The 25,052-nt window shown below is 46.7% G+C and overlaps 2 protein-coding genes across 12 annotated transcripts in view; both read right to left on the minus strand.

Moving 5' to 3' along the window:
• The window catches only part of LOC114847509 (mitogen-activated protein kinase kinase kinase kinase 4-like), a 40,458-nt gene extending 28,878 nt beyond the window's left edge, over nucleotides 1–11,580 (minus strand). For 3 of the 9 annotated variants that reach the window (XM_029137333.3, XM_029137332.3, XM_029137334.3), the window contains exons 1-2: nucleotides 11,296–11,574; nucleotides 10,980–11,045 (exon numbers count right to left, since the gene is read on the minus strand). In XM_029137333.3, coding sequence (XP_028993166.1) covers nucleotides 10,980–11,045; nucleotides 11,296–11,352 — 123 coding nt within the window. In that variant the 5' untranslated portion in view covers nucleotides 11,353–11,574. Of the gene's footprint in view, nucleotides 1–10,979; nucleotides 11,046–11,295 lie in introns of all 9 variants that reach the window. The other 6 variants (XM_029137337.3, XM_029137336.3, XM_029137335.3 and 3 more) reach the window with 4 other exon arrangements.
• Nucleotides 11,581–15,335: 3,755 nt separating this feature from the next.
• lonrf2 (LON peptidase N-terminal domain and ring finger 2) lies at nucleotides 15,336–23,767 on the minus strand. 3 transcript variants are annotated; one of them, XM_029136811.3, is made up of 13 exons: nucleotides 23,424–23,767; nucleotides 22,101–23,102; nucleotides 20,059–20,177; nucleotides 19,660–19,782; nucleotides 19,286–19,441; nucleotides 18,730–18,952; nucleotides 18,516–18,615; nucleotides 18,308–18,422; nucleotides 18,052–18,173; nucleotides 17,773–17,959; nucleotides 17,552–17,686; nucleotides 17,204–17,353; nucleotides 15,336–17,095 (listed from the first exon to the last, which is right to left on the minus strand). In XM_029136811.3, the coding sequence occupies exons 2-13, from the start codon at nucleotides 22,843–22,845 to the stop codon at nucleotides 16,937–16,939; spliced, it is 2,334 nt and encodes a 777-aa protein (XP_028992644.1). In that variant the 5' UTR covers nucleotides 22,846–23,102; nucleotides 23,424–23,767; the 3' UTR covers nucleotides 15,336–16,936. The 3 variants fall into 3 exon arrangements, with proteins under 3 accessions (XP_028992644.1, XP_028992643.1, XP_055361023.1); XM_029136810.3 differs by having other exon boundaries at nucleotides 23,420–23,767; XM_055505048.1 differs by having other exon boundaries at nucleotides 22,101–23,767.
• Nucleotides 23,768–25,052: the final 1,285 nt, after the last annotated feature.

Consider the following 25,052-nt stretch of genomic DNA (forward strand, 5'->3'; position numbering starts at 1 on the left):
CGCCGCCATTGTTTTCAGCTGACTAATATCTAAGCTGGTGGTGGTTCTAAAAATAATTAATCGCCTGCTGACCTGGATTCAGCTCCACCCAACCTTTTGTTAACATTAACACAGCAGGCGCTCGAACGGTGCACGTGTGACTGTACATAGTGAGCAGCAAGGCATTATGGGACATTGGCCTTCTTCAATACTGGTGCAACAAGTGGGATTTAAAAGTAAATAGCAGTAAACGTTCTCCCTTCAAGACATGTGATGCACCTCAAATCAGCAGCGGCGGCGGCGGCGGCGGCCCCTCCTCCCTCTCAACATACTGACCCACAATTCAGCTCTGCTGCCGCTCGCTATAAATAGACAGAGCTTTAACCTACAGCACGAAGAGGGAGGCGCGGAGAGAATGAAAGGGTGGTGCAGGAAAATAACGAGAGACGAGGGCTACGACGAAAAACAAATCAGCCAAGACAAATGAGTAGATTCAGTGTTCAGTGTGTTTGCTGCGAGGCTCACTGGAAAAAAGAAAGTAGCAGCAATGTGTGAATAATCAGAGGGAAAAGGAAGTGGCCTCCATCCGTCTCCAGATGAATTAGCAGCAGAGCAGCCTTTTGTGGCTTTTCTTATTTGGTGAGTGACTTTACAATTGGAATTAGAGCAGGAACGTCCTTCTATAAACCAGTAGAAACTGGGACGACGCTCAAACGAGGTGACACTGGAGTGAAACCATTTAGAGCAGAGACACCATCTGACCTCAGCGGCGGCGAAGGGTCCGTCGCCAGGCTGTACTTGAACGCACCACAGCTACCATTAAAGCCAGCGTTTCCCACTCATCAGCCGCCGCCGGCCTCATTAGCGCGCGGCACCAGGTCAGCGCTCGGCCTTCACACCCGTTTCTGTTGCTCTCGCGTCTCACGGCCCTCGCGTAAGCGCCATCGCAGTTTGTGGCGTGAGCTCAGCCAGACGAGACGAACACACTGTTCGGTCTCCGTTCTGCTCTGGCCGATGACCCCCAGTGCCTGGTTCCTCTCATCTGACGACACAGAGCCATGGCTGGTGCTGTTGGAGGCTGCGATTCGTTTCACCAGTGAGAGGTGGTGGAGCTGCAGTCAATCCTTTTCAGGTGGCTTTGCACCACGCTTGCATCATCCTCCCCCACATCCGACTGTGGTTCATGTTTAACCTGAGTAGTGACGTCACCAGGTCTTTCTACACCGTCTCTGCTGCGAGGCCGTCACCCTGACGCTGAGTCATTATGAGCGACGGGGAAACGAACCCAGGCTCAGTATTTGGGCTTCTCTCTCCTCGCCGTCTGCCGCCCCGGGCCGCGTTCTGCTGAGTTCTCCCTCTCTGTTGGATTTTCTATACGACACGTGCTCCGGGTCATTACTGAACACATTAGGCTGCAAACAGATTGAGAGCCATTGACTGACATGGAGGGCGAGCAGCATCACGTTGCCACTCACACCATTTCCTGTCCACGGCCTGCAGGGCTCATCAGCTGAGCGCCCAAAGGTCAGCAGGGCATCCAGCAACAGGGGGGAGGTGGACAGCGAGGGGTTGTTTCATCACATGTTAGAGGAGGAGGGGGAACGTCAGACGAGAGAGAAGGGCGATTATGCAGTGATTTCACTGCACAGCAACGGCACCGTGATAAAAGCAGCAGTAAACGCCTCTAGCGCCGCTGAGAGATTTACAGCGTGTGAGAATCCGTCTCTCGTCCAGGTCTTTTATTCTGCTGCTGCTGCTGCCACGGATGCGTTCACCTGCAGTTAGTACACAAACGCAGTCGCACACAATCCTCCCCTCGGACGTGTGGAGACAAGTCGAGTTTATTTATGGAGGCGAAAATCACATTTGTTTTACGTGCAGCATCTTCACAAGGTCTGACGAGTTTCAATAGGGCGAAACGGCAGCGCAACAAAAACGGAAAGATTAGAATATACAGAAAGACCAAAAAGGCAGAGCTTGTTTCTGTGAGTGAGTGTCGGTCAGATGCAGGACAGGCTCAGTGTCTCCAATGCATGAGACAAATGTGTAAGTGGAGGTGATGCATTTACTGCAAACACTAGAGGGACGGAGAGGTGGTTTCATGTCTGTTACACTCACATGCTCAGGGCTGTGTGTTACAGATGAGACTGCAGCCAAATAGACAATCACACTACGGAGCTGAGTCACGTTTCTCTGCAAAGGTCCACTTTGCCATCATCATCCCCATCTGCTCCTTTCCTGGTGCACGTGTCAAACTCACAGGGAGCCTATAGTCAGTGAAATCCTCAACAGGCCCGGGCCTGTTCAGCTGTACAGACACAGCGTGTTAGTTATGGATGGTGTGTTTCCAAGTAGCTGAAGCCCAACGCTGGTTAAACTGGAGCCCTGAGCAACGCGGACCTCTGAACCTCACCTGCAGCTGCACAGATGAGCCACATTTGGATCAAGTTTCCGTTTCCCCCATGTTATGATCTGAAGAGTGTCATTAAGAAATGGAAGTGTCCGTACAGTTCGGTTCCTTCTTCTGTTATTACAAAGTTTCTAAATACTAGAAAAAAACATAGAAGGAATAAAAATCTTTGTAAATATTAAATAATTATTCAACTATTTGCTGTTTATTCAATGTGGGTCAAAAACATGACTGGAACTGTTTTATCAACGTGTCCACACTCGACTACATTCAGAACCTGCGCCAGTTTATTTTTCCAGATGACCTCCTTTTCCTCAAGCACAGGGCTGCACTGCTCAACGTTCACCAAACCCGTCTCCAAGGCAACCTGGTGCCCGGAGGATGGTTTTGGGGGGGGGGGGGCTGCCACGTCTGACCCTGCAGTGACCCAGTACCAGCTGCTGTCAACAGGCGTCAAACAGGCAGACTCTTAATACTCAATACAAACAACAACATCATCATCATCATCATCTTAAAGAGCTTGGACAAAGGTTTTTAGAACCACCTTGATTCAAAACCTACACATACCTTTTTTATAGACATGTTATTGAGCTCTGAAAGATTTTCTTTCGCATCAGTTATTGTATCTCATCAACTCAATCAATGAGAGTCAACAGCACACAGACGTTTAGCAGCAGGCGGCTCCGTCTCATCAGCTTCTCTGCATGAGCGGCCTCCGACTTCCTGTATCTGCCCGGTAACACAACCCGTCTGGAGTCACGACAACAGCCTGCATCTGAAAACCTCCCTCCTTCATGTCAGCCTATTGTGTGCGTTTCTCTGCCTAACGAAGCCTTTTATCAACATGAAGTACAGCATCACTACAAGACAACACCACAGGCGCTGTGTGCAGCTTCTCAGTCAGCCGCTCTGCTCGCTTTCACAGCTAACCGTCCTCCTGACTGCAGCCTGTGTGTGTTTCCAAAGCCCCTCGGCCTCCTGGGAGTGCGCGCAGTCTGCCCAGCTACAGGAGGAAGTGCTTTGACGAACTGTGGCCCAATGACAGGCCGGGGTTCTGGTCAGCTGGCTGAGGCTCATCGCTGCCGTCCAATCAGGCGCCGGGGTTTGGGGTCAGCTGACGGCTCGGGGCCGATGAAAACAAAGGCTAATGAGGCCGTCAGTGGTGGCGGCCAGCTGCCTCTGTGTGGAGCCCTGAAAGAAGCTACACAACTTCAGGAAAGAAAGGAGCGGGATTTATTAGCAACAAGTGTGGATGTGGGAGAGGAGGAGGCTGAAGAAAGCCCACATGCTCAAGTGGGATTTTCTGGGTTTCTATAGAACTCTAGATAGTTGTGTTGTGTTCCGTAAGTTCAGCTCAGAGGATTAATGCAGTAAAGTCTGGACCCGGCGTGGGGCCGTCCACCAAACAGACGTGGAGGACAGAGACCTCCAGAACAAAAGACCCGCCTGGTCCACGTTACGCCTTCAAACGTGTCCCTAAGTCCGAGCAACACTTAAGCTCGTGCACAGGACCAACACCCCCACCGGCAGCAGCTTGACTTCCCCCTCCAGATGGTCACCCAACGTTTGCTCAGGGTCCACTGCATGTCCACCCTAAACCACAGGAGCTCAGACAGGCCAGCAACTGTCATTAGACGACTCCAGCAGACGCCAAGTGAGCTGGCGCGTGTTTGGGGGGGTGGGGGTGATGGTGGTGTGGGGGGGTCCGGCCTTTATCTGGCCCCGCTTCTCATTCAGGCGCTGCTTTAGTGTTTTGAAGGAGCCAGATTCACGCGATGGTGCCTGTTTACCATCCAACACTCGCCACCCAGAGCACGTGGAGGCACTGGACACTAACACAGGGGCTTTCAGGGGGTTTATGGGCCGGGCCGCGTCACAGATAACGGAATGAAGGGGCTGCTGTTACGAAAAGCCAGGGGAGAATCAATGAGGGAAGAGGCAGGAAAGCCACAGAACACGTGGCGGATGCTCCGACTCTGGAAATGTGGTGCATTTGTTTTAATGTTCACGTGTTCGTCCACTCGTGACTTTTTGCCGTTCAGTTCAAATCCAAACCGTGAAGAGGCTCCACAGTCTCACTGCACGTGCTCCTACTACGCCTGAAGGTCTTCCCTCTCGCTCTTCTGCTGCCACAGTTCAAATATGACAGGAGGAAGCAGAGGATTCTTTACATTAGAGTCTGGTTGAGTCAATCTATAAGGCTGTAACAGGGAACTCCTCTGACGCAGGCTCCTCCTGACGTCAGACTCTTCTTCCCTCATGGCTTCAGCCGCGACAAACTCCCAAAGGCTGCGTCTTCTCACACCTAGGACAACATCTCTATAGAAGCCTTCATGTGTGAAACTTCACAACGTGCATCTAACAAAGCAGCCGTTGTGACGATCTGCCGGTCGGGAGGAGACGTCATCAGCTTGATAAACTGGTCATGAAAACATCTATTCACACAGAAACTACCCAATAAGCCGTTCTCTAAATTCTATTAGAGACTCCTCAGGCTTAAATTGAATGAAAATGAGTCAAAACTGCCTGAAAATGCGATTACGATACGACTGATGAATAGAAACTAAGGGTAGCCTTGGTGGATTTGCATTATGTGTTGTTATATATATATATATATTATATATATATATATAGAAATAAAAGAGGAACAAGAAACAGACGAGAAGAAGAAAGATAAGAAGTATGAGGAAGAGGGAGGAGGAAGTTGGTGTATGGACGTCACCGGCCAGACAGTCCCGTATATTTGTGGACGTTCAACTGAAATTTCTAAACTGCAATATTGTGAAAATGACAACAGCAACAAGCTGCAAGTCCGTCATGAAGCATGTATGAAAGTATCGGCAGCCGGACTGGGTTTCCTGCCACCTCAGGGACCAGGCTGCAAAAACAACATCTGTTTGCTCAGATAATGCAGATGAGCGCGTTAGATAACAGCCTTTACACAACAAACCATGAAATCTAAGCTATTTGTTAAGATTTAATAGATGAATGTTAGTGGGACAAACGGCGAACAGCTGCAGTCTGAATTTATGGCAGAACAACAGCATCACTATTACAATAAAACATTTCTATGGACGCTCCTAAAAACTTTAGCACCTTTATGATAATTGATGTTGTGCCTCGTGACGTTTGCACGATTGGACAACACAGTCGGGACTTTTGTTATGAAAAAGTCACACCGTCAACAAGATAAAGTGAGAAAGAGGAAGAAGTTCAAACTGATCGACCGTGCAGACCTCAAAGAGAGAGAGAAGAGAAGCGAACAGAAGCCCTGATTACTGGTAAACTGATGATCCATCAGCAGCACGTCACTGTGACACACACCAACACTCATAACTATCTGAGTCATGAAAACCGTGCCTAATAAATTAGTGCAGCTTGTAAAGATTCTTAACAGATCCCGTCCTTTATCCTCATCGCTCCCTTCTTCACCTCCCAGCAGGTGCTGAGGGATTGCAGCCTTCAGTCAGACCCCCTGCAGTCAAACTCCTCCTCCTCCTCCTCATCCCTGAGAGCCACGTGAGCAGAGATGCTCTCCTCCTCCTCCTCCTCCTCTCAGGCCCAGAACCTTTAGATTCAGTTTCATTGCAACAGCTCTGTCGCAGGCTCAAGGGAAGGAAAGGAAATAAGGAGAGAAAGCTGGTGTCTAACAGAGCAGAGCTGAGAAAGAGCCCTTTGTTCGTTCCCCCGGTGGCTAAAAAAGGTTCAAACTCCACTTTAGCTCCAGTTAAACGCGCTGCTCTTCATTTTGGTGTAACCCTGCGTCAAACCTGCAGGAATCAGCGTGACGCGGCCTCGGAGCCCGGCCGCTGATGGACGAGCATCTCCACAGACTCAACAGCAGCTGCATCGGAACAGCAGCGAGCATCTCGGATCCTGACCCAGATTCTGGGTCTTTATTTTTAGCATTAACAGCAGCAAGCAGCAGCGCCGGCCACCAACAGACTCATTAGCACCGGCATGAAGAATGTCGCCTTCATGTCAAACTAATAAAGGTGCTCCATTAGAACTTCAATAATTACTCTGACAGTACTTTGTTAATCACTCACTTTAGTTACGTAGATATTGGCTTAATAATTATCTAATTATCTATCTGTGCGTTCATGTCTAAGTCATTTGATGGATAAAGCGGTGCTCTATTGCACCAGAGGCAGCTCTACGGCTGCTGTTTTACACCATCTAGACCTGATCAGCTGCCGCCTTGTTTGGGAACACCAGCTCAACTTGTCCATCGTAAAAGCTGCTGAAGCCAGGTTCCTGTGGCTGCTGTCAGAGGCACAGCCTGCACTTGTGTTCAGAAAGGTCACGGCAGATAACGGCGGCGGCGTGGGGGGCGGCGGCGTGGGGGGCGGCGGCGGGACGCGACGCACGCCGAGGCCGCGCTCCACTTCCTGCGCTGCCAAAGGTGGCGGCAAACGCAGCCCGCATTCCAGTGTGAAGAGCCGGAAGGTCGGCAAGCCACGAGTTCATTCCCTCTGACAGCTTCGCAGTTCCACCACTTAAAAGATGTAAATAGTTAGAACTGGAAACAAGGGAAATGAAGAAGCTCCAGATACAAACTAAAGCAGCCGTTGTCCCATGTATTCTGCTCTTTACCTGAATCCAACTAACAGACAAAACGCGAGCGAACCCACCTGAGAACCACTCTCTGTTCTCATAGATGCCTGTAACCATGGTGACGGTACACAGCAAGATGGCTGTTGAAATATTAGAAACACAAGATTCAACAAAAAAGAGAAAAACTAACAAATATCCGTCTATTGAGGTCGCTGCTCAAGTTTGAGTGTTCAAGAGTTTGATGCATTGTATGATGCAATAACTGGATTTTATTACTACTGTTTGCAGATTACCAGGGAAGTTTTCTAAAATGTAGAACAAACCACAGCTTCAGAAGCAGGAAGTGAGGTGCAAACGTCATGATAGGTGCACTTTGGCACGCATTCGAGTGACAGAGCATGCATTCATGTGGGGGGTCTGCAGTGGTTTTCCTCTACCTGGACTCGATGCTGCTGTGCTCCACTGGTGACACACCTCCAGCACCACAACAGGCCTCGTTCCCATTATAAGCCCAGGATGAGACGAGCCAGCGATGAGAAACTGCTCCACTGTCTTATCTGTCTTTGCTGCTTCACACTTCCCCAACGTGCAGCTTCAACCATCAGACATTCATCAGCTTTGGAACACAGATGGAACGCCGATAATGCAAATAACCCTTCACTTCAAACTCTGCAGCCTTTGAGCGCTGTCACACCTACTCGCACTTCCCTTCGCTGGCTTCCTGTGATGGAAACAGGAGCGTCACCACCTGTGCGCTCCGATCAGCGTCTGAGCCAAAGGTCAGCAGCGACCGGCGCCGGATCGGTACCGAAACACCCACCGGTGTCTCTCATTACGGTCAACGGGCCCAACGTCGGCGGAGCAGCAGGGAGTTTCCTGCTTTAATACATGCAATGCTGCTGGTCCACGTAGAAAATATGTTTCTGACAAATGACTGCTAAAACCACAGACGCAGCAGCTGCTAATGTTAACGTGTGTCACTGCGGCCGCTGAGCTGGACTCGGACAGCGCGTCAGAAGGCGTCCGACAGCTGAGGTTTTCTAATCAAACCCACCAACTTCTCCTCGCTGCACTGATGACTTCCGCCGTTTCACTACTTCCTCACGAACACTTCGCTCTGTGCCGACGCGCACGACGCCAGAGAAAACAGCCTCCATCTTTGCTCCATTTGGGTGATTGGAATGAATCTAAAGCAGACTCTGGTTTGTTTGCACATCTTGGACATTTTATAAACTTGAAGGCAGCTTGTCCCAGCAATTACCGTGTCGCTTTAAAGGCGAGAAGCTCAGCAAGTCGTAAAGCATTCCCTCAGAGGGGGATTCCCAGCCCCACATGCCGAGTGCATCTCACCCCACAGTTTGAAAGTCCTCCTGACAGTTTCTCCAGCTCCGATGTCGTCCCTCTACTCGACTTCCCACGGTTTGATGGAAACAAACACCGTGACCCCTGAGCTCGAAGCTCGAAGCTGCTGTTGATAAAAGTTTGCTTTTTTCTACCAATTTACTTAGTGTTCAGTGCAATTAGCAACACTTTGACTTTGAGCTGATGCATCTGTGTTTGAACAAAGATGAAGAAACTGCCACAAAAAAGAAAAAAACACGGGAAAATTTGCAAAATTGAAAACACACCGGCAGATGTTTCCAGTTAGAAGTTAAAAAGTAGGAACTCAGCCACCAATAAACTGAGCAACGTGTCGTATGAGTCCGAGCGACACATTCAGGTGCTTCATCGCTTATTACAGCAACGAAACAACAGCACTGAGTTAATGATAAGGCTGGTGCCGCTCTCTCCTCTTCCCCCCCCCCCCCATCCCCTCGCCCCCCGTTCGCTTTCATTCTCCCGACAGCTGTTGTCGGCGCACACAGCTGCACAGCTCCGCTCAGTCACACTGTGCAGCCATTCGCCGGCCTGGGAAGCCCGACCAACGCACACACACACACACACACACAGACACACACACAGTTTTTTGGGTCAGATGTTTGCAAGTCAGGCAGCGCAGACCAGAAAGAGAAAAAAGAAAAAAAAACGCACAACAACAGCCTGGTTCATCCTCAGTCATACTTGTAAGACACGCGTGCTTATGATTCACTTACTCCCGAGGAAGTAAACTCAAAACGTCAAGGTTCATTTGTGTTCCAGCGCCACCGGTCCCCGGCTTTAATGAAACGTTTACAGCCGCCGCCGTTCCCGCAGCAACAAATACAACAAAACAGGTGTCGCCGTGATTAATCGTTAGACGAGCCTTTGTCGTCACGCCACCGTGAGGTAACGCCGGAGCAGACGAGCCTCATTGTCCATCAGCACTAAACCTGATTTAAGGTGACGCGTCTCAGCGTGGCTTCATTGAATCCCTTATGTAACGCTGGCTACAGGAGCTACAGTAACAGTCAGCAGCAACCGTTTAGTTCCTCACTGAATATTTATCAGGCACAACCGATGCCGACGACTGCAGCACGAGCTTTTAGTCGGGTGACGTCCGAGTGCCGATGACTCAATGTCAACGCCTCACGGCCCGACTTTGCTGCAGCAATTCAGGTGAGCAACATGTTGAGCTGCTCCTTGTGCGACTCCACGCTGAGCCCCGAGGGGCCTCGTACACAGCGCAGCAGCACATCCATCAGCGCAGCACAGTCACACCCAGGCTCACATCTATTCTGGCGTAGGGTTTGAGGAGGATGATGTCACTGCATTTTAAATGCTTTCCAAAAAGCAGGAGGTGCATTTACAGCTGATTCAACGTAGGAACCACATACCAGGACCCTCCAGAAACCAAATAATGGATATTGTCATCTGAAGCTCTTGCTCACATCAGCTTGTCTCCAGATGTGCATCCTCACTGATGATGTCACCCACCTCAGGCTCTGCAGCCGCCACTGCCACACAGCAGCCGGCCTACTTAGCGCTACACACAGGTCGAGCACTGGTTTCTGATCCAAGTCCGTCATTTAAGGTAATTAAAGCACAATCTACTGGTTTATTGACGGTTCTGTTAGACTTTACTGACTGACTCTATGCTCTACGAGCGATAAAACTCAACCTGCACTTAGCGCATACAGTCGAGGTGTGTCTACTGGAATCCACCGGATCTGACTGGGATTTCTTTAACAGAAAAAAAAGCAACACACATCTGTTTTCTAACCACAAGAAAATGAGTGTCAATCACAGCTTTGACTTACTGTATGTTAATGTGCTGTGAGAGGGAGGACCCTGCCCTTTAGCCTGATATAATACCACACAAGCCACTTCCTGCAGCAAAAATACAGGAACACTGTGGTGTGGTGTCACTCAGCCACACACACACACACACAACAATAAAAGGGCTTCGTGTTATTAACTGATGAGTAAAACACCTCCAAACACAGCTCCGGCGTTTCCTCCACTCCTATTTCTACCAGGCAACAGCAGGAAGATGTCGCTGCTCCTCTCCAGCGGTACCAGCACCAGGTTTCCATCAAACGCCTTGTTCCACCAAGTGCGCGTGTGCGCGTGTGCGCGATGGGATGAACGGGCCTATAACCATTAACGCAGCGCTACGGCGGCGAAGAAACCCTGCTGGGCACTGTTGTGCACGAATGCGCACTGAAACACCGCCCACCCAATGGCGCACAAGTCGGTCAGCGTGGTGAAGGCTGTCATGCACGGATGGGGGCATTTTTGCGGGGAATGGGCTAATTTACTCGGGTGTGGATGAGAGGAAGAGGATGCAGGGAGGGAGGAGGAAGAAGGGGGGGAGTCTTCGGGACTAAAATAGGTGTGCTGGGACGGATGATTGCATTGCTCAAATAAAAAAATAATGAATGGATGTGCAGCAGCGGCGGAGAGGCCACGGCGCTTTCTGAGAGATAATCCAGTCGAGACCGCACCAAACCCCGAGCGAAGGAGGGGACGCGTTATAATAAACGTGTTCCTGAGACCGTGAGAGTGGAAAAAATACATAAATGCATGTTTGTGCTCCAGTTTCCGCCCGTTTGTTCTCTCCGCTGGGGATTTAACACACACACACACGCAAACACAGACGGAGGCCAGCACTAACCTTGTAGACTTGTCCATAGGTGCCATTTCCGACCACTTCCACCAACTCGAAAATTCCAGCAGGATCCTGTTGGAAAAAGGGCACAGTATTAACACGAGAGCTCGGATTAATTGATTCCCCGTAATTACGCGCAAGTTTGTTCGATTTGCGAGCCGGCTGCGCCCGTTTGCCGGCCTCCCCAGCTCGTGAGCATTAGACAAAGAGACGCTCCCGCAGGGCTGTGTCAACAACTGCGCTGTTTTCCCCGCACGACAATGTTTTTGGGCTGTGAACAGCTGATTTGCCGTTTGCACACGCGTCTTCGCCGCAGACTCACCCGCAGGGATGCCAGGTCTATATCCACCAGACTTTTGGCCGGAGAGTCGTTCGCCATTTTCGTAAAAAGCGTGATAAATTAGCGGAATGACGGCGCGTTTTCAGTCTCCTTCAAACCGTCGGTGTGTGTCTCATCCTCGGGTGGTGTGTTTTCTAATCCCGCTGGAGATATTTTCTACCCCAGGAGCGTTTTCCCCTCTTTGTAATCCCTGGCGGACGCTGCCTCTGCTGCCGCTGCCGCCGCTGCTACATACCGACCGCCTGCCGGTGTCGCGCGCTAACGAGTGCCCATGTTAACTGGTGACCGACTTCCGAATGCAGCGCTGGTTGCTCATAGTTACAGTATCTGTTCGAAGCAGGAAGAAAGCGCGTTGGTGCCACCGTCAATGTGTGTGTGTTGACAAATGGATGGTAACAGTCTTTTCATTTTACAAGAAATAATGTGACGCAATTTGATCTTCGTTTATGTGGTAGGGGAGTAGCTAAAAGAACATGAGGACAGAGATAGTCTGAATGAAATTTAAAACGTCAAAGTGCAGCACTAACACACAAGTTAAACGGAAAATACCCATAATATCTGATTCTACACGCAGAAAACACTTCTTTTTAACGTGAAAATGCGGTCACGGGTAACTACGAGCCATCAGTGCGGCATTCGACAGTCGGTCCCCAGCTAACGCGGTCACTCTTTACTGCGGAACACCGGAACTACGCCTGCGCGCGCTCGCAACCTCCCTCTCTCTCTGCCTCGCGCTCTGCCGCAGGTCTCTCTATCGCTCTATCGCTCGCGTACGCATTTGTGTCTCCGCCCCCTTTCGGCCGGTAAACAGGGGCAGTCCGTGACTTTTTGTGGTCCTGGGCAGCCTGTGGTACAAACCCCCCTTCATTTCTAGATAATGACACGCATGGTTATTGTTTCAAGGTTATTGCGGCACTCACACAACACAATATTACCCAAAATTTCAGATTCTTGTTCATGTCTGAACTACAAAACTTTTTTTCCAACACGTTGAAAACCTGCACAGACCTAATTGGGATATTTAACTAAATAAAGCCTCAGTGAATAAACATCTGCCTGTATTTCCACCAAATTAAAAATAATAAAATTGGGACTTATATTTACTAATTCAGCAGCATATTAAATATTTTACTGCAAATGTGGAACCTATCTGATGATTGATGATAATATTTGCAGTTCTTCTAATCTCCTTTTATCCCAACCTTAGTTTAGATCTCGTCTCGTCTTTTTATCTGATAGATACAGAACAATTAGAGCATATGAAATGGAAACAGCAATAAATATTTCAGCACCACTGTCACTGCTGTGCTTGTCCTTCTAGAGATATGATATAAAAAGCAGGCTGAATCAGGCAACCATGCTAGAGTGGCAATTCTTTATCCACACTGTCACTTGACAAATACATTAAGGGGTAAATTGATCAGAAATGTCAATTCCGCGATATTAAATACACCAAAATGCAGTTTGTCTTCTTTGTAGCCATCACTCGTCCATTGTGCAGTAAATTGCAGAGAAAGCTTTGTTAATATTACCCATGTGAGTTTGAAGCAAGATTTCTTTGGTTTGGTCCCAAACTGTCTTCCACCCTCCATGTTTTCTATTTTCTTTTCCACAGGAATGTTAGCCTCTCAATAACACAGCTTTACTATTGCCTGTTAATGATGTAGGAAACCCAGATGTTAGAGCTTATTCCACTGCCTCACTCGCTTTAATTCTGCTGTCCACGGATTCCAACAAATGAACATCTGCTGGCACACATGGCGCAGAGACCACAGGACTGCAGAGCAAGACGATCGTGTCTGATTGTCAGCATTACTTTGCACAGTTTAGAACTCATATGAACAGGCCTTTATTATGTTATCATTTTTGTCTGTTGCTAAGCGACAGTACATCTTAACACTGGTTTATTCTAATTGACTTTTAGTGCAGAAATATATTAGAAACCTTTCACAACAGTACAAAACAGGGAAGGATATTAAAATCGCAAAACAATAAACTAGTGTTAAATATAAAAACATCAGATGACATTATGAGCTTTAAATACAAACTTTGTCTCAAGAAAGCTGTAATATTTTTATTCTAAAACCTCTTTCTTTGGTAAAAACACATGTTGAGCTGCCCTCGGTCTGCTCTCGAGTGAGCTTTTGCTTTGAAGGTGATGGAGGAGGACGACCCACAGACATCAAAGTATCACCCACTGGGTGTGCCCTGCTTTCATGTGTTATCTATAGCAGGGATATTTCCAGGATTTCGGGCTGTACGGGCATTTACGCTGAATCGCTGACTTTATTCTTGGCAGACAGAAATACAGTGAGCCTAGTTTAACCCAATGTGTATCAGAAAGCTTCACAGAGACACTCCAGCAGTTACATAATTATAAGGCATGAGGCGCTCAGCAGATTAAAAATGCATATCATGTTTGCTGGTTATTTTTCCAGTCATGCACCATCATATGACCCATGTTTTGCAGAACAAAATGCAGAAATAAAAATAGTTCTGTAGAGGAGAAGCCTGAAGGAGAAGTTTAAAACAATACAACAGGCTGAACCAGAATTGTAAAAGTTCACTAATAAACCCAGTCCACACCTTCAGATGGACCATGTTTGCTCTGTCAAAGGGGTCATCGGTTGTGTGTAATATCAGCTGCACACACCACACCACAATATTAGTCATCAGCCAAGAGCCGTGTGACGCTGCTTCACTGCCTCCTCTACTCTGATGAAGACAAGCTGTTTGTTGAGACATGGCTGCAGCACGTTGTACAGACACAGACACACACTCAGATCCATGCTAGCCGGGCATAAGAACCTCATTAATCCTGTCTGCTTCCCTTTTCATGTCTGACTCCATCATGCATGTGCGACCGTGCACGTGTTTGTCCGGCTTGTTTGAACAACTCACACACAGAGCAAACATTGTCAGTTCGTTAGATGCGAACGCTTCCTCGTTTGCTCTGAACGCACCAGAGGACGCTTTGTGTGAGAATGTAACGGCCCAAAGGAGGTGAGTAACGCTGTGTGAATTTGGGGGAGTTTCAGTGAAGCAGGAATCTCTTGTTTATGTCCATCTCACAAAAAATTAGGATAAACCACATCTACCTAAAAACACAGTGCGCCACGTTTTCCTGTGTTCTTGCTGTGCTTCTCTGGACTTAGTGGATGCTACAAGTTCTCAACTTTGCCCCTTAAACATACCAGGCACGTTCAGGGGCTTCGAAGAGGCCAAAAATAGAATAAAAACATAATTATAATATAATATAACTGGGCAAATCTGGAGCATTGAAAGCACCTTTTGTTTGCTTTCAGCTTTGGTGAGTTCCTCCTTTACTCTGTTGGAATCCGTGATCGTGATTAAAGCGACACCCGAATGACACAATGTACCAAATGTGAAGACAACAAAGCAGTTAATTGCAGTGAGCCCACGTTCACCCTCACGTCACCTGTCAGAATCTAATCTGAAGCAGCTCCATGATGTCTGGCTTCTCTCTCCTCTCATGGAGCGTGTATGAACTCGGTGCCCCCTCGTTTTATCTCACTGGCTGTTTTACTGTCAAACACTGCCCCCGTGTGGCCGAGCAGCGCCACTGCCTTATCGGCTATCATTGTTACAATAGTCTTTATTTCCCTGGATGGTTGCTGAAGCAGTTTGGTCACTGAAAATCGTGTTAATGAGTGTAATGGTCCATCGTGGTCGTACACATGAAACCAGGGCCAACAGGGCCTTGAGTCTGTGATGATTCTACTATGCTGCCTTAATATCCCCAGATTTGGGAAAACTAATACATTTTCTTGCCACTTTGTTAGTGGTGACCATGAACAGATACCTTATGAAACCATTTCACTGGAAGGATCTGGGTCACAATCTACAGATTAAATAGGGTTAATGATGCCCAAAGTTGTAATTAGTATTATAGAAACGTCCTGTTGGAGGTTGCCATCACTTAAAAGGCAATTATATACAACAATAAGAAATAAGGTAGGAAGAAAATTGGAAATCTGAAACAGCTACAAAACAACAGTGGGGACAGATTAAATGCATTTCTTTATTTGTGATAAAAAATTGGTAGAAGATCCTGCTTTACAAATATACCAGGAAAATGCAGCATGTTGTGAAGCACGGCCTCCTGTGTTCTGGGGCCGTGACGTCACCAACATTGGAAGGACAGGGTCGTACAGAGAAAGAGTGAATGCACATGCACGCGAGTACCGCAATCACCACCACAGCTGGCCTACTGCAAACAACTGAACTAGCTTACAGTCAAAGTTGGATTCAAGCCATTGACACCGTTTGTCCTTCCCAATGATTAAGAATTTTCTCAAAAGCCGCGTATACATTCAATTCCTCATTTAAACAAAGTGACCTGCAAAGCTGATAATCTGAATGTTCTGAATCTCCAATGTTCTTTGTATCCTGCTGGGACACTTCTGTGTGTCTTGGCATGTTTAGCATGTTCTTTATTCAACATCTGAGTTATGGTGAGAATCACTGAACATAAACATAACCAGGTATATATAAACATCCACAGAGCAACTTTAAGAAATGCAACTATACTAGAGAGAAAAATGAAACTTTTTTAAATAATACATGAAAAAAAGGCCTCGGTTACATTGATGAATGTAAATCATCAAAATGAAAATGCCCCCCCCACACACACACACACACTTAGGGCAAAGCAGAAAGACAAACAAACAAAAACTCTTAGAGTCCCAGAGATATGCTACAATTGGACAGAGTTCCAGATCAGCAGCATCTGGTAGGATGCATTTGTAAATGCAAGTAGAATTTGTGCAGTAGCCTAATTTATCTTCATTAAAGTACATGGAGCTCGTTGAGTTGCACTTGCACTTCTCATGCGCTGCATCCGGAGCATTTTAGTGTGCGCATTGCCATGATTACAATCATCTCTCCTGGTGCCCATTGCTTTTTAATCAGACAATCTGAGGTACATGCCCGTTGCCAGGTTTGGCAGTAGAGAGAAAGCTCAGGGTTTCTGTACACGAATGCTGGCTCAGTCAGGAAGTTTAGGTGTGAAGCAGCTTTTCATCGGGCACGTTCAGCACAGGTTCCACACAGCTCGTCGAGGGAGATGCTTCACTTTGGGGTAAAAAAAGTTGGAAAGGGGGGGGAAAAGTTTATACTACAACCAGACTGCTACATTCAATTTGAACAGGTGTGCAGATTCAGGACCTGTACACAGTCAGTGTCTCTCTTTTATCTAATGTGATTCACCGCTTAATATATGTATGAAAAATTCCTGAACTCAATCCTTTCCTACTTAGCTTCTAACAAGCTTTTGTTCCTTTATAGATGGCCAGGAAAAGAAAATCTAGACATAAGCATTTGTTACTAAGAGGTGACATGTGCTGCATTTTAAATCTTCCAATGAGTAGATGCAGGTGAAAGGTTGTATGCGTGAACTGATAAAAGAGAACCCAGGAAATGACCTCATGTCTGTACCCTGGTGCAACCGGTGGCTCCTTACAGAACGAACATGTGCTCAAAGAGGCTGCCTGAGACAGGAAAGAGTTCATGAGTCTAACTGATGTAAGTGTTAATGAGAATTGTTTGTTGAAGCGCACAGAAGCCAGAGCAGTTCTGTCGTGTTTCCAAAGCAGCTGGGAAATCATCGTGGCCTCTTGCGTGTGACAAAGATGAGAACCCTGCGGATGGCAATGAGACGGTCCTTGAGTGATGTCATTGCGAGGATGGTGAGCTGGGCTCGGTTCTCCAGTGGAAGGACAGCAAGCAGCCACCAGCACCAGGCTGGACCACTGGGACTGCCCTGCAGCACAGAGGGAGAATGGTTAGTCACAACAAGCAGCACAGAAACCTTAATCTGCAAATCTCAGTAATTCATATCAGTGACTATTTTACATAAGTGATTTCAGACCTGTGGGTCAGGGTCTTTGCTGGGAAGGTGTCCAAAGTGGCTGAGTATCTGGCTCTTCATGTTGTCTTTTAGCGAAGTGAACCAGCTGTTGGCCTGCTCGTACACAGAATCATGCAGCTTCAGAAGCTCCACCAGCTCCTCTCCCTCCACCTGAAGGGACAGGGAGATTTCATTGTTTGTATGAACACAGATGTTTCTGGCAATAATACTTGGCAAGAAGACACACAAGAGTTTTGCTTTCCACCATGGAGATCTCAGGACTATTTTAATTGAAATTTTTCTGATGTTTGCTTGACAACAGCCAAACGGAGAGTGTAAGATATTGAAGCAACACACAACTGTGCCCACCTTCTTGTCTTCCAGGTAATCTATCTTGGCAGTGTTGTAGCCATCTCTCTGTCCATGACTAAGCACCTTGAACCGCGACACACCGATAGTGTCGACCACTGAACGACCATCAGGGAAGAACTTCACATCTCGCACCTGAAACACAGGGTTCCTTGTTTTTAGACACAACAGTATAGTAGCATGAGGAAATGACAATATGAACATGTGGTTGACACTCTCACCTGCAGCATGCAGCCATAGTCAGCGAAGCCTTTGAGCTCGTCAGCTATGCACATGCCAAACTGTTTGGTACCGGTCTCCATGGAGCGGCGGATCATGAGGCGATAGCGTGGCTCAAACACGTGTAGTGGACAGGGGATGGTGGGAAAAGCCATAGTACAGACGAAAATGGGCACTTCCTGGTTTAAGCTGTAAAAATCACAATAAAAAGGAACAATAAAAGTTGTCAAAATACGTTGAAGAGTTATTTGTGTGTCTGTTTGCATGTGTGTAAAACTCACTTGGACAGCTCTTTCATCTCCTCCTCATGGATCTTTTTTCTCTCTGTTAGCTCATCACCAAGGTAACGCCGGAGTACCTCCTCCATTAGCAGGGTCTTGTTATAACCTCTGGTTGCCAGATACTGCAATGACCAAACACAAACACCCTTAGTAAACCAGGTAATAAATACAAATAAACAATAAATCTGTAAAGATAATATTGAACTTAATTCTTACCCTATAGAAATTACATATGCATATGTTTATTTGCAGTTACCTCAGACAGGTTCTCCTTGCACAGAGGGCAGTTGGGGTTGTGGTCCAGGCAGCGCTCCAAACATTTGAGGCAGAAAGTGTGTCCGCAGGGAGTGGCTACAGGCTCATAGAACAATCTGGAAGACAGACGGATAGAAGAACACAATGAAACACTAACACGCTCCTGATATCATGTGTGATTGGTGGAACATTGGACAGTGATCAGTCACCTCATGCAAAGTGAACACTCCATGTCTCCACTGTCCAGCAGCTCAGCGGGAAACATCCTTCCTCCCCAAACTGATGCAGTCTGAAATGTGCTCGCATCATCTGCATTAGGAAAAAGCACATTCCATATTAAAAATAATGTGATGTTTCAATAACAACTAAATCAGCAATTCATTTCAGAGTTAATTTTTTTAAATGAAACCCTGACTCTCGTACCCGGTCTGAGCACTTTGGAGGGAGGGTTGAAGGTCGAGGGGCCGTCGATGCTGTGTTTCCTCTTAAGGCCACCAGGTGGTGCTGGCAATGCAGCCAGAACATCAGCCAAACTTTTGGCGCTGCCCTCCCGTGCACCAGAATCTGACTTACAGGGAGCCACACCAGAGAGTCTGAAGGACGACTCGTCCACGGGAGCATTTTTAATCACACTAAACTCTGAGTCCTGGACACACAGACAAACAGAGGCATTAGAACAAAGGGTGAAATAAATGCATCCAGATCTCAGATGAAAACAATCTAATCTGCATAAAGCCATGTTAACACTAATCCTTCCTGTTGCTCACATGTAAAAGACCTTATGACGCCTCGCTACCAGTGATTTAAGGTCACTGGGTATAATCATTAAACAAGTCCTCAGATAAGCACGGCATGCTTATCACCCCTTATGCTTTGCTGAGCCATAATGGGTCAAAGACACTATAAGGTTGCAACACAGAAAACACACTAGTTGTAATATTGGCTGCCTCAATGAGTGTGTTTGTGTGTGCACGGTCACCTGTGTGGAGGAGCCAGGACTCTGCGTGAGTGGACTCAGGGACTGAAGCAAGGCAGGGGGTTTGATGAGGCGAGTGGCCAAGCCCCCTTGCAGAGGGTGCAGCGGTGTTGGCATGTCCTCTTTCTCAAACACGGAGGAGAACAGCTCACTAAGGACCTACAGAAGCACAAGAAAGAAAAAAAACTTAGAACTTTGTTTTTGTTGTCTATTCTGCCTGTAGTTATTCTTTGCGCGGACCCTTAGTAGCTGCAAAATTCACTTAGATCCAGCTACAATGAAAGAGTCTATTAATCAAATAAAATTAAAAATCTGAAGTTTTTAATGGACAATGAAATTGTTACTCTTTATTTCATTTAAAAGGCCGTTTCTCTTACCTTCTGAGCCTCCAGTTTTACTTTGGTCCAGTCAGGCTTGAGTGCAACACATGTGAAATACTCCTGCAAGGCCTCATCATTCCTGTCTGCTTTACTCAGAGCTGTAGCTTTCAAAAAGTGAGCCTGAAACCAACAAACAGACAACACTTTTACTAAGACATTTAACTGCTTCCAAGAGACTTGGAAACTAAAACAACCATTAGTGATCAATAAAAAGACCAGATTCAAATCTCTGGACACCTAAGTGTTCAGAGCAAGAAGTAAGAAGAAACTCTGGCACACTGTCCTCAATATAAAATGATGGTCTGGGTAGGTACAGCTTTCCATTTTCTCTATAAATGTCTTGTTTCCATTAACTGTTGTGACTACAACTTTGATGGGCATGTACTCTGTGTATACCTTTGTCCAGTGAGGTTTGATCCTACAGAGAGTGCTCGCGTCCTGCACTGCCTGACTGAAGTTCCTCATCTCCATGTGCAATTCAGCCCTTTGGCATAGCAGCCTGCCGGAAGAGGGCACTGTGGACCACAGGGAAAAACAGTTACACCATCAGGTCAGCCAATGCATTGGTTCTTCTAGGTCTAACAGAAGTAGGCCAACGATGTAAAATGTGGTATGGGACCTATTTTACATGTGAGAATGCTGTGTAACTTAACTTAGTCAGTGAGCAATTGCAGTTGGTCTAGTTTTCTCTTATTAATTAGTTTAGGGCTTGATCACATTATGAACTACATTTAAAATAGAACACTGAACTAACCATTAACTAGTCCTAGTTACACGTAATTTATACTTTGGCCTGTGAGTTATGACCATCACAGTAATTTTCAATGCTGCCAATATCTCAGCCATTTTCTTCTTCTGTGGTTAATAAGTACAAGAAAACAAACTAGCAACATTTTAGCTCAACAACATTTAGCAACATTTGTCAAAGATGAAATGTTGAGCACATCCAGTTCCAGGTTTCTCGACTAGAATGCATCTGTACTGTCTGGTTCCATGTTAGATGTTAGACTAGAAACAGCTGACTAACAGGTAGCTAAGAGGTTATCGTGTTCTTTTGATCTGTATTTGGTCGGCTGTGATAAAAGAGGAATGCGGTTTGGCAGCTGGTTGTCATAGCTTTACACCAAAGGAATCTACAAGATTGAACAGTAAGAATAGAAAATAAAAAATCTATCACTGTATTAGCAAGTTCTGCCTTTGTTTGGTTTGTCTACTTCCCCATGAGCAGCGCAATGGTTTAATTACATTTTTATTTTCAATTTCAAAATAATTTCCAATATTTTAATTTGGATATTTTATTCAGAACATACTGAAACCATTTATTTATTTATTTTATTTTTAAATATGTCTCCATACTTGGAGTTGCACTTTTCCATTTCTGTCCAACACAACACATCGTTATATCACTTCACTCCTTGTGTAAGTGCGATGCATAAGACATAGCACAGATAACCATCTAGGGGGAACAGCCAAAAGGCACAGGTTGGATAACAGCTGTATTTCTGCTGACATCATGAGCCCATTATGCTCATGGTGCAACACAGATACCAGACGGCCTCCTGCTGCCTTTGTTGGGAAAACACTGACTGGCAGTGGCAAAGCTGTGAATGCACTCTGTCCTCCTTCTGCCCAGAGCACATCACGAGACAGAAGGCATGAATCAATATTGATCTGGATGGAGAAACATCTGAAAATCTGCCACAACCACACAAATTGTTCAGTAGGTTCCTTTTACAAACAAATATCTGTCTTTAAATTTGAGGAGTCCTTATTCAACAGATAGATTTGTATTAATAACTATTGCTTTAACGTGTAGGAGGCTCGAAGGTGACTGATTCCCTGTCGCTGAGAATTCAAACTGCAACACAAGACCCATCCCAGCTCACAGTTGATGAATTGCAATGACACACTTTATGTAACGAGTCAGGAAAACAGAACATTCAGTATCGGGGTGGTTTGAAGAAACAACTGGTCAAAGTAACAGTATCCAAAATAAAGCAGCTTTTTTTTAAAATGTACTGCAGGAGTTTTCTAAAAATTTTCCACAGGAGCGTACAAAACAGCACCAGTAGAGAGAGACAGGCCTGATGTGTGACTCACGACTGAGAAACGCAATGCAAGTAAATAAAACGTGTGAAAGCAATGTCCAAGACAGAGTTATTAAGGTGGCTATTGTGTTCAAACGGCTCCTGGGCAGAAAGCAGTAAATAAGAAAGGTCTGACTGAGCATGAGGCAGCGTGTGCTGCTTAGATAAGTGAGGACGTGCATCACATAAGCCTGGGCTCCACGCAGTCTACGTGGGAATAGCGCCACGCATCGGTGACACTGGGAACTTAAACTAGGAAATGTAGGTCACCTGTACTTAACAACGTACTTTTGAGTTACAAAATTAGTTATGTAAAATATTGTGCATTCCGTAATGGAACTGCTGTCTCACCTAGATCCACTGCCGCATTATACTTGTCCAAGGCATCTCCAAGGCTCTGCTTTTTCCACAGAACCTCCCCTTCGATCCAGCACCTCCTGGCCTTACTCTCAGTCGCAAACAGCTTGTCCAGCAGGCCGCTGAGGACCACGTTTAACCTGCGGCCACCGGCCAGTCCATCTTTTTTGCTCAGCGCTTGTTTGCAGTGCGCGCAGTCTTTGACGGCGTCGTCCTCCAGGCAGCGTTTGCAGAACGTGTGGCCGCACTCCACCGTGGTGGGCTCGTGGAGGAGACACTTGCACAGGCGGCAGGAAAATAAGTCCAATGCGTCGTCGTCGTCACACTCTCCGTTACTGTTGGCTCCATCCTCCCCGCCGCTGCTTTTCACACCCCCCCTTATCGCCCCGGCCGCAGGCGGCTCTTTCTCGCGGAGAGTGCGGGCGATGGATTCCACCAGGAAGGGGAGCTCGTCTGGGTGCAGCTTGCCCAGGTTGGCCGCGGTGCAATACGAATCCAGCGCCTCCGAAATGCGCCCAGCTCGGGCCAGAGAGTCGGCCTTCCTCAGACACAGGCCCCTGTCCGGGTGCTGGAGGTCGGCCAGCTGCGAGCTGTAGATCTCCACGGCCAGGTTAAAGTCCCCGGCCCGGTTGGCCTCCTCCGCCACCTCCAGCATTTCGGGGCAGATCCCCGCAGCCCCGGGGTTGGAGAGCGGGTGAACGAACAGCTCGCCATGGTGAGACCTGAGCCCAGTCTCCATCTCCCCCAATTTAGATACTTAGACGGCGAAAAGGTGCTCTGGTGGTCCCAAGTCCGGACTTTGTACAAAAATCAACCCTGTTGTCAAAACCCCAATCGCGCCCGACTGTCATTTCTGGTCCTTGAAAGGGGGTTATGACTAAACCCGAGTCATATGTAAAAATATGCCCCGTGTCTGCCATCGTTGGTCCCAAAAACAGCCCACACTTGTCCAGGAATTAAATCAGCGATTTCCTCGTCAACGCCGACTCCGACTTCCTGGGGTAGAAGGTCGGTGTTATTTACTAACAAGCCAGCGAGGAGACGGGCTAATAACGTCTCCGTGCTACAAATACTATTCCCCACAATACGTATCACCTTTACAACTTTTAAAATAATATTTGCCCTACGGTATTTGTGTTTAGAAGGGACGCCTGCGGTAAAAGTCCTTCGAGCTTAGCAAGTAAGAAGCTTATTTTCAATTTCGTCCTAACCCGTCGTTAATATAACAAACTAAAAGGCCAAGTTTGAGATGAAATTGTTTTTAACGCACTAAAGTGCGGAACAAAGTGGATATATGTTGGCTACAGACTCACAGACCCGTCGTTTCTCCAGTCGACCGCAGCTGATCAGCCCTTGTTTTTATATAAGCGACCCCGGGAGCACCGAAGCCGCGCGAGCGACGTTAGCTAACGTGACAGCGGCTAGCGTCAAGCAGCTAGCTAACGCCGACTGTCCCGTCGAAGTCCACACACGAACTCCTTTCAAACGGATGCCCCAAAACTCTCAAAAATGACCCCAACGGACCCGGACGTCACGTCACTGTCTTGAACAGCGACAGAACCCCGATGAAAACAGAACCGTCACCGGGGTTCTCCATCTTGGTGGCTCTCCAGCTAGCTCCAGCAGCTTAGCTAATGTTACTGCTTCTTTGGACTTCACATACAATTCGCTGAAGCGAGCGCAGGGCGTCACGTGACGCACGAGGCAGCCTCCTATTGGCTGATTAAGTGGCTCACTTATATAACGCGATGATATTGTATAACCTTTTACAGACGGCAGTGAATGACAGCCAGGAAGCGTCAGAAGTATAACTTTACTTTACCTACTCGTTACACGCAGGTGGTGTCGGAGTAACACAACTCCAGGTGTACGAGTAAGGATCACTATGTCACTCAAACCATCAGCTTGGTCCGTGTTCAGCTCAGACCTTCGCCTGTAGGATTGATTCATTGTTTATGTAATGCTTTATATAAGCAATGTCTCAGGTCTGGTTTTAGAGACAGAAGTGCTGAGAGCATTATCCTCATCCTCATCATCATCATCATCATCATCATTTCAGACATGTTTCAGCAAAATAAGCACCTAGTTAAACTTCCTAATTTGGATCAATGTCAAGTTTTGTGTCACTATTCAAGTAATATAGCTGTGACCCAATTGAAAAACCAAGGATCTAAATAGGCCCTCGCTTCACATTGGGTGATATTTCCAGAGGAACTGGAGGATGAAGTGAGAAATATATGAAGTCAGTAGCCTCTTTAAAGTAAATGCTGGCCTAAATTCTGACTAAAGGAATTTAAAGTGCTGCATATTTATACATACAAGGGTTAATAAGCCTACAGCTGTCCAACACCTTGCTGACACTTCAACCCTGCTTTAATTATTAGTTATTTGAAACAAGCACATAAATAGTTAATAGTATAGTTAGTTGAAATCCATACCATGTAGTTTAGTGACCAGCTGTCCTACAGGACCATCTGAGCCATAGATGACAATTATAATCATGCTGTGTAAGTCCAGTTCAACAAGTTCAATATTGTAGTACATGCAGTTAGATTATTGTGAAAATAAATGCTCCAAAGGCTTCACATGGCAGCATCTAATAATGTACCTTTAATTATAGATGTTAACGTTGGGTCTGTAAATGACCCACAATAACCGGGCCACACTTTTCTGTAAGCATCAATTTTTGGTGTGGATTCTTCCTCTTTTAACAGGAGGTGGCGACCGCAGCACAACTCTAAAAATACACGAGAATAAATCACACTGTTAGATTCAACCTCCCTCCTGAAGTTGTTTTTTCTGTGAGGTTTCACAACTAACATGTAATTTTATCCATTTAAAACATAAGCTTACTGCGCACAAATGAGGCAGCGTGTGGTCAGCACACAGCATCTCCCACAAAATAACTGCTCCTCTGAGGATTTTCACAATTGGAAAGTTGTAGAA

This window comes from Betta splendens, chromosome 21 (genome assembly GCF_900634795.4).
Source record: "Betta splendens chromosome 21, fBetSpl5.4, whole genome shotgun sequence".
Taxonomy (NCBI): domain Eukaryota; kingdom Metazoa; phylum Chordata; class Actinopteri; order Anabantiformes; family Osphronemidae; genus Betta; species Betta splendens.

Bases quoted from the DNA above. Each gene is read 5' to 3' on its own strand.
- lonrf2 (XM_029136811.3), bottom strand. From the start codon at position 22,845: ATGGAGACTGGGCTCAGGTCTCACCATGGCGAGCTGTTCGTTCACCCG. The intron at 18,953-19,285 runs GTGACCGTGCAC...CTGTGTGTCCAG, and splicing joins GTCCTGGCTCCTCCACACAG to GACTCAGAGTTTAGTGTGAT. The intron at 17,096-17,203 runs GTCTGAAATCAC...TCTGTGCTGCAG, and splicing joins GCAAAGACCCTGACCCACAG to GGCAGTCCCAGTGGTCCAGC.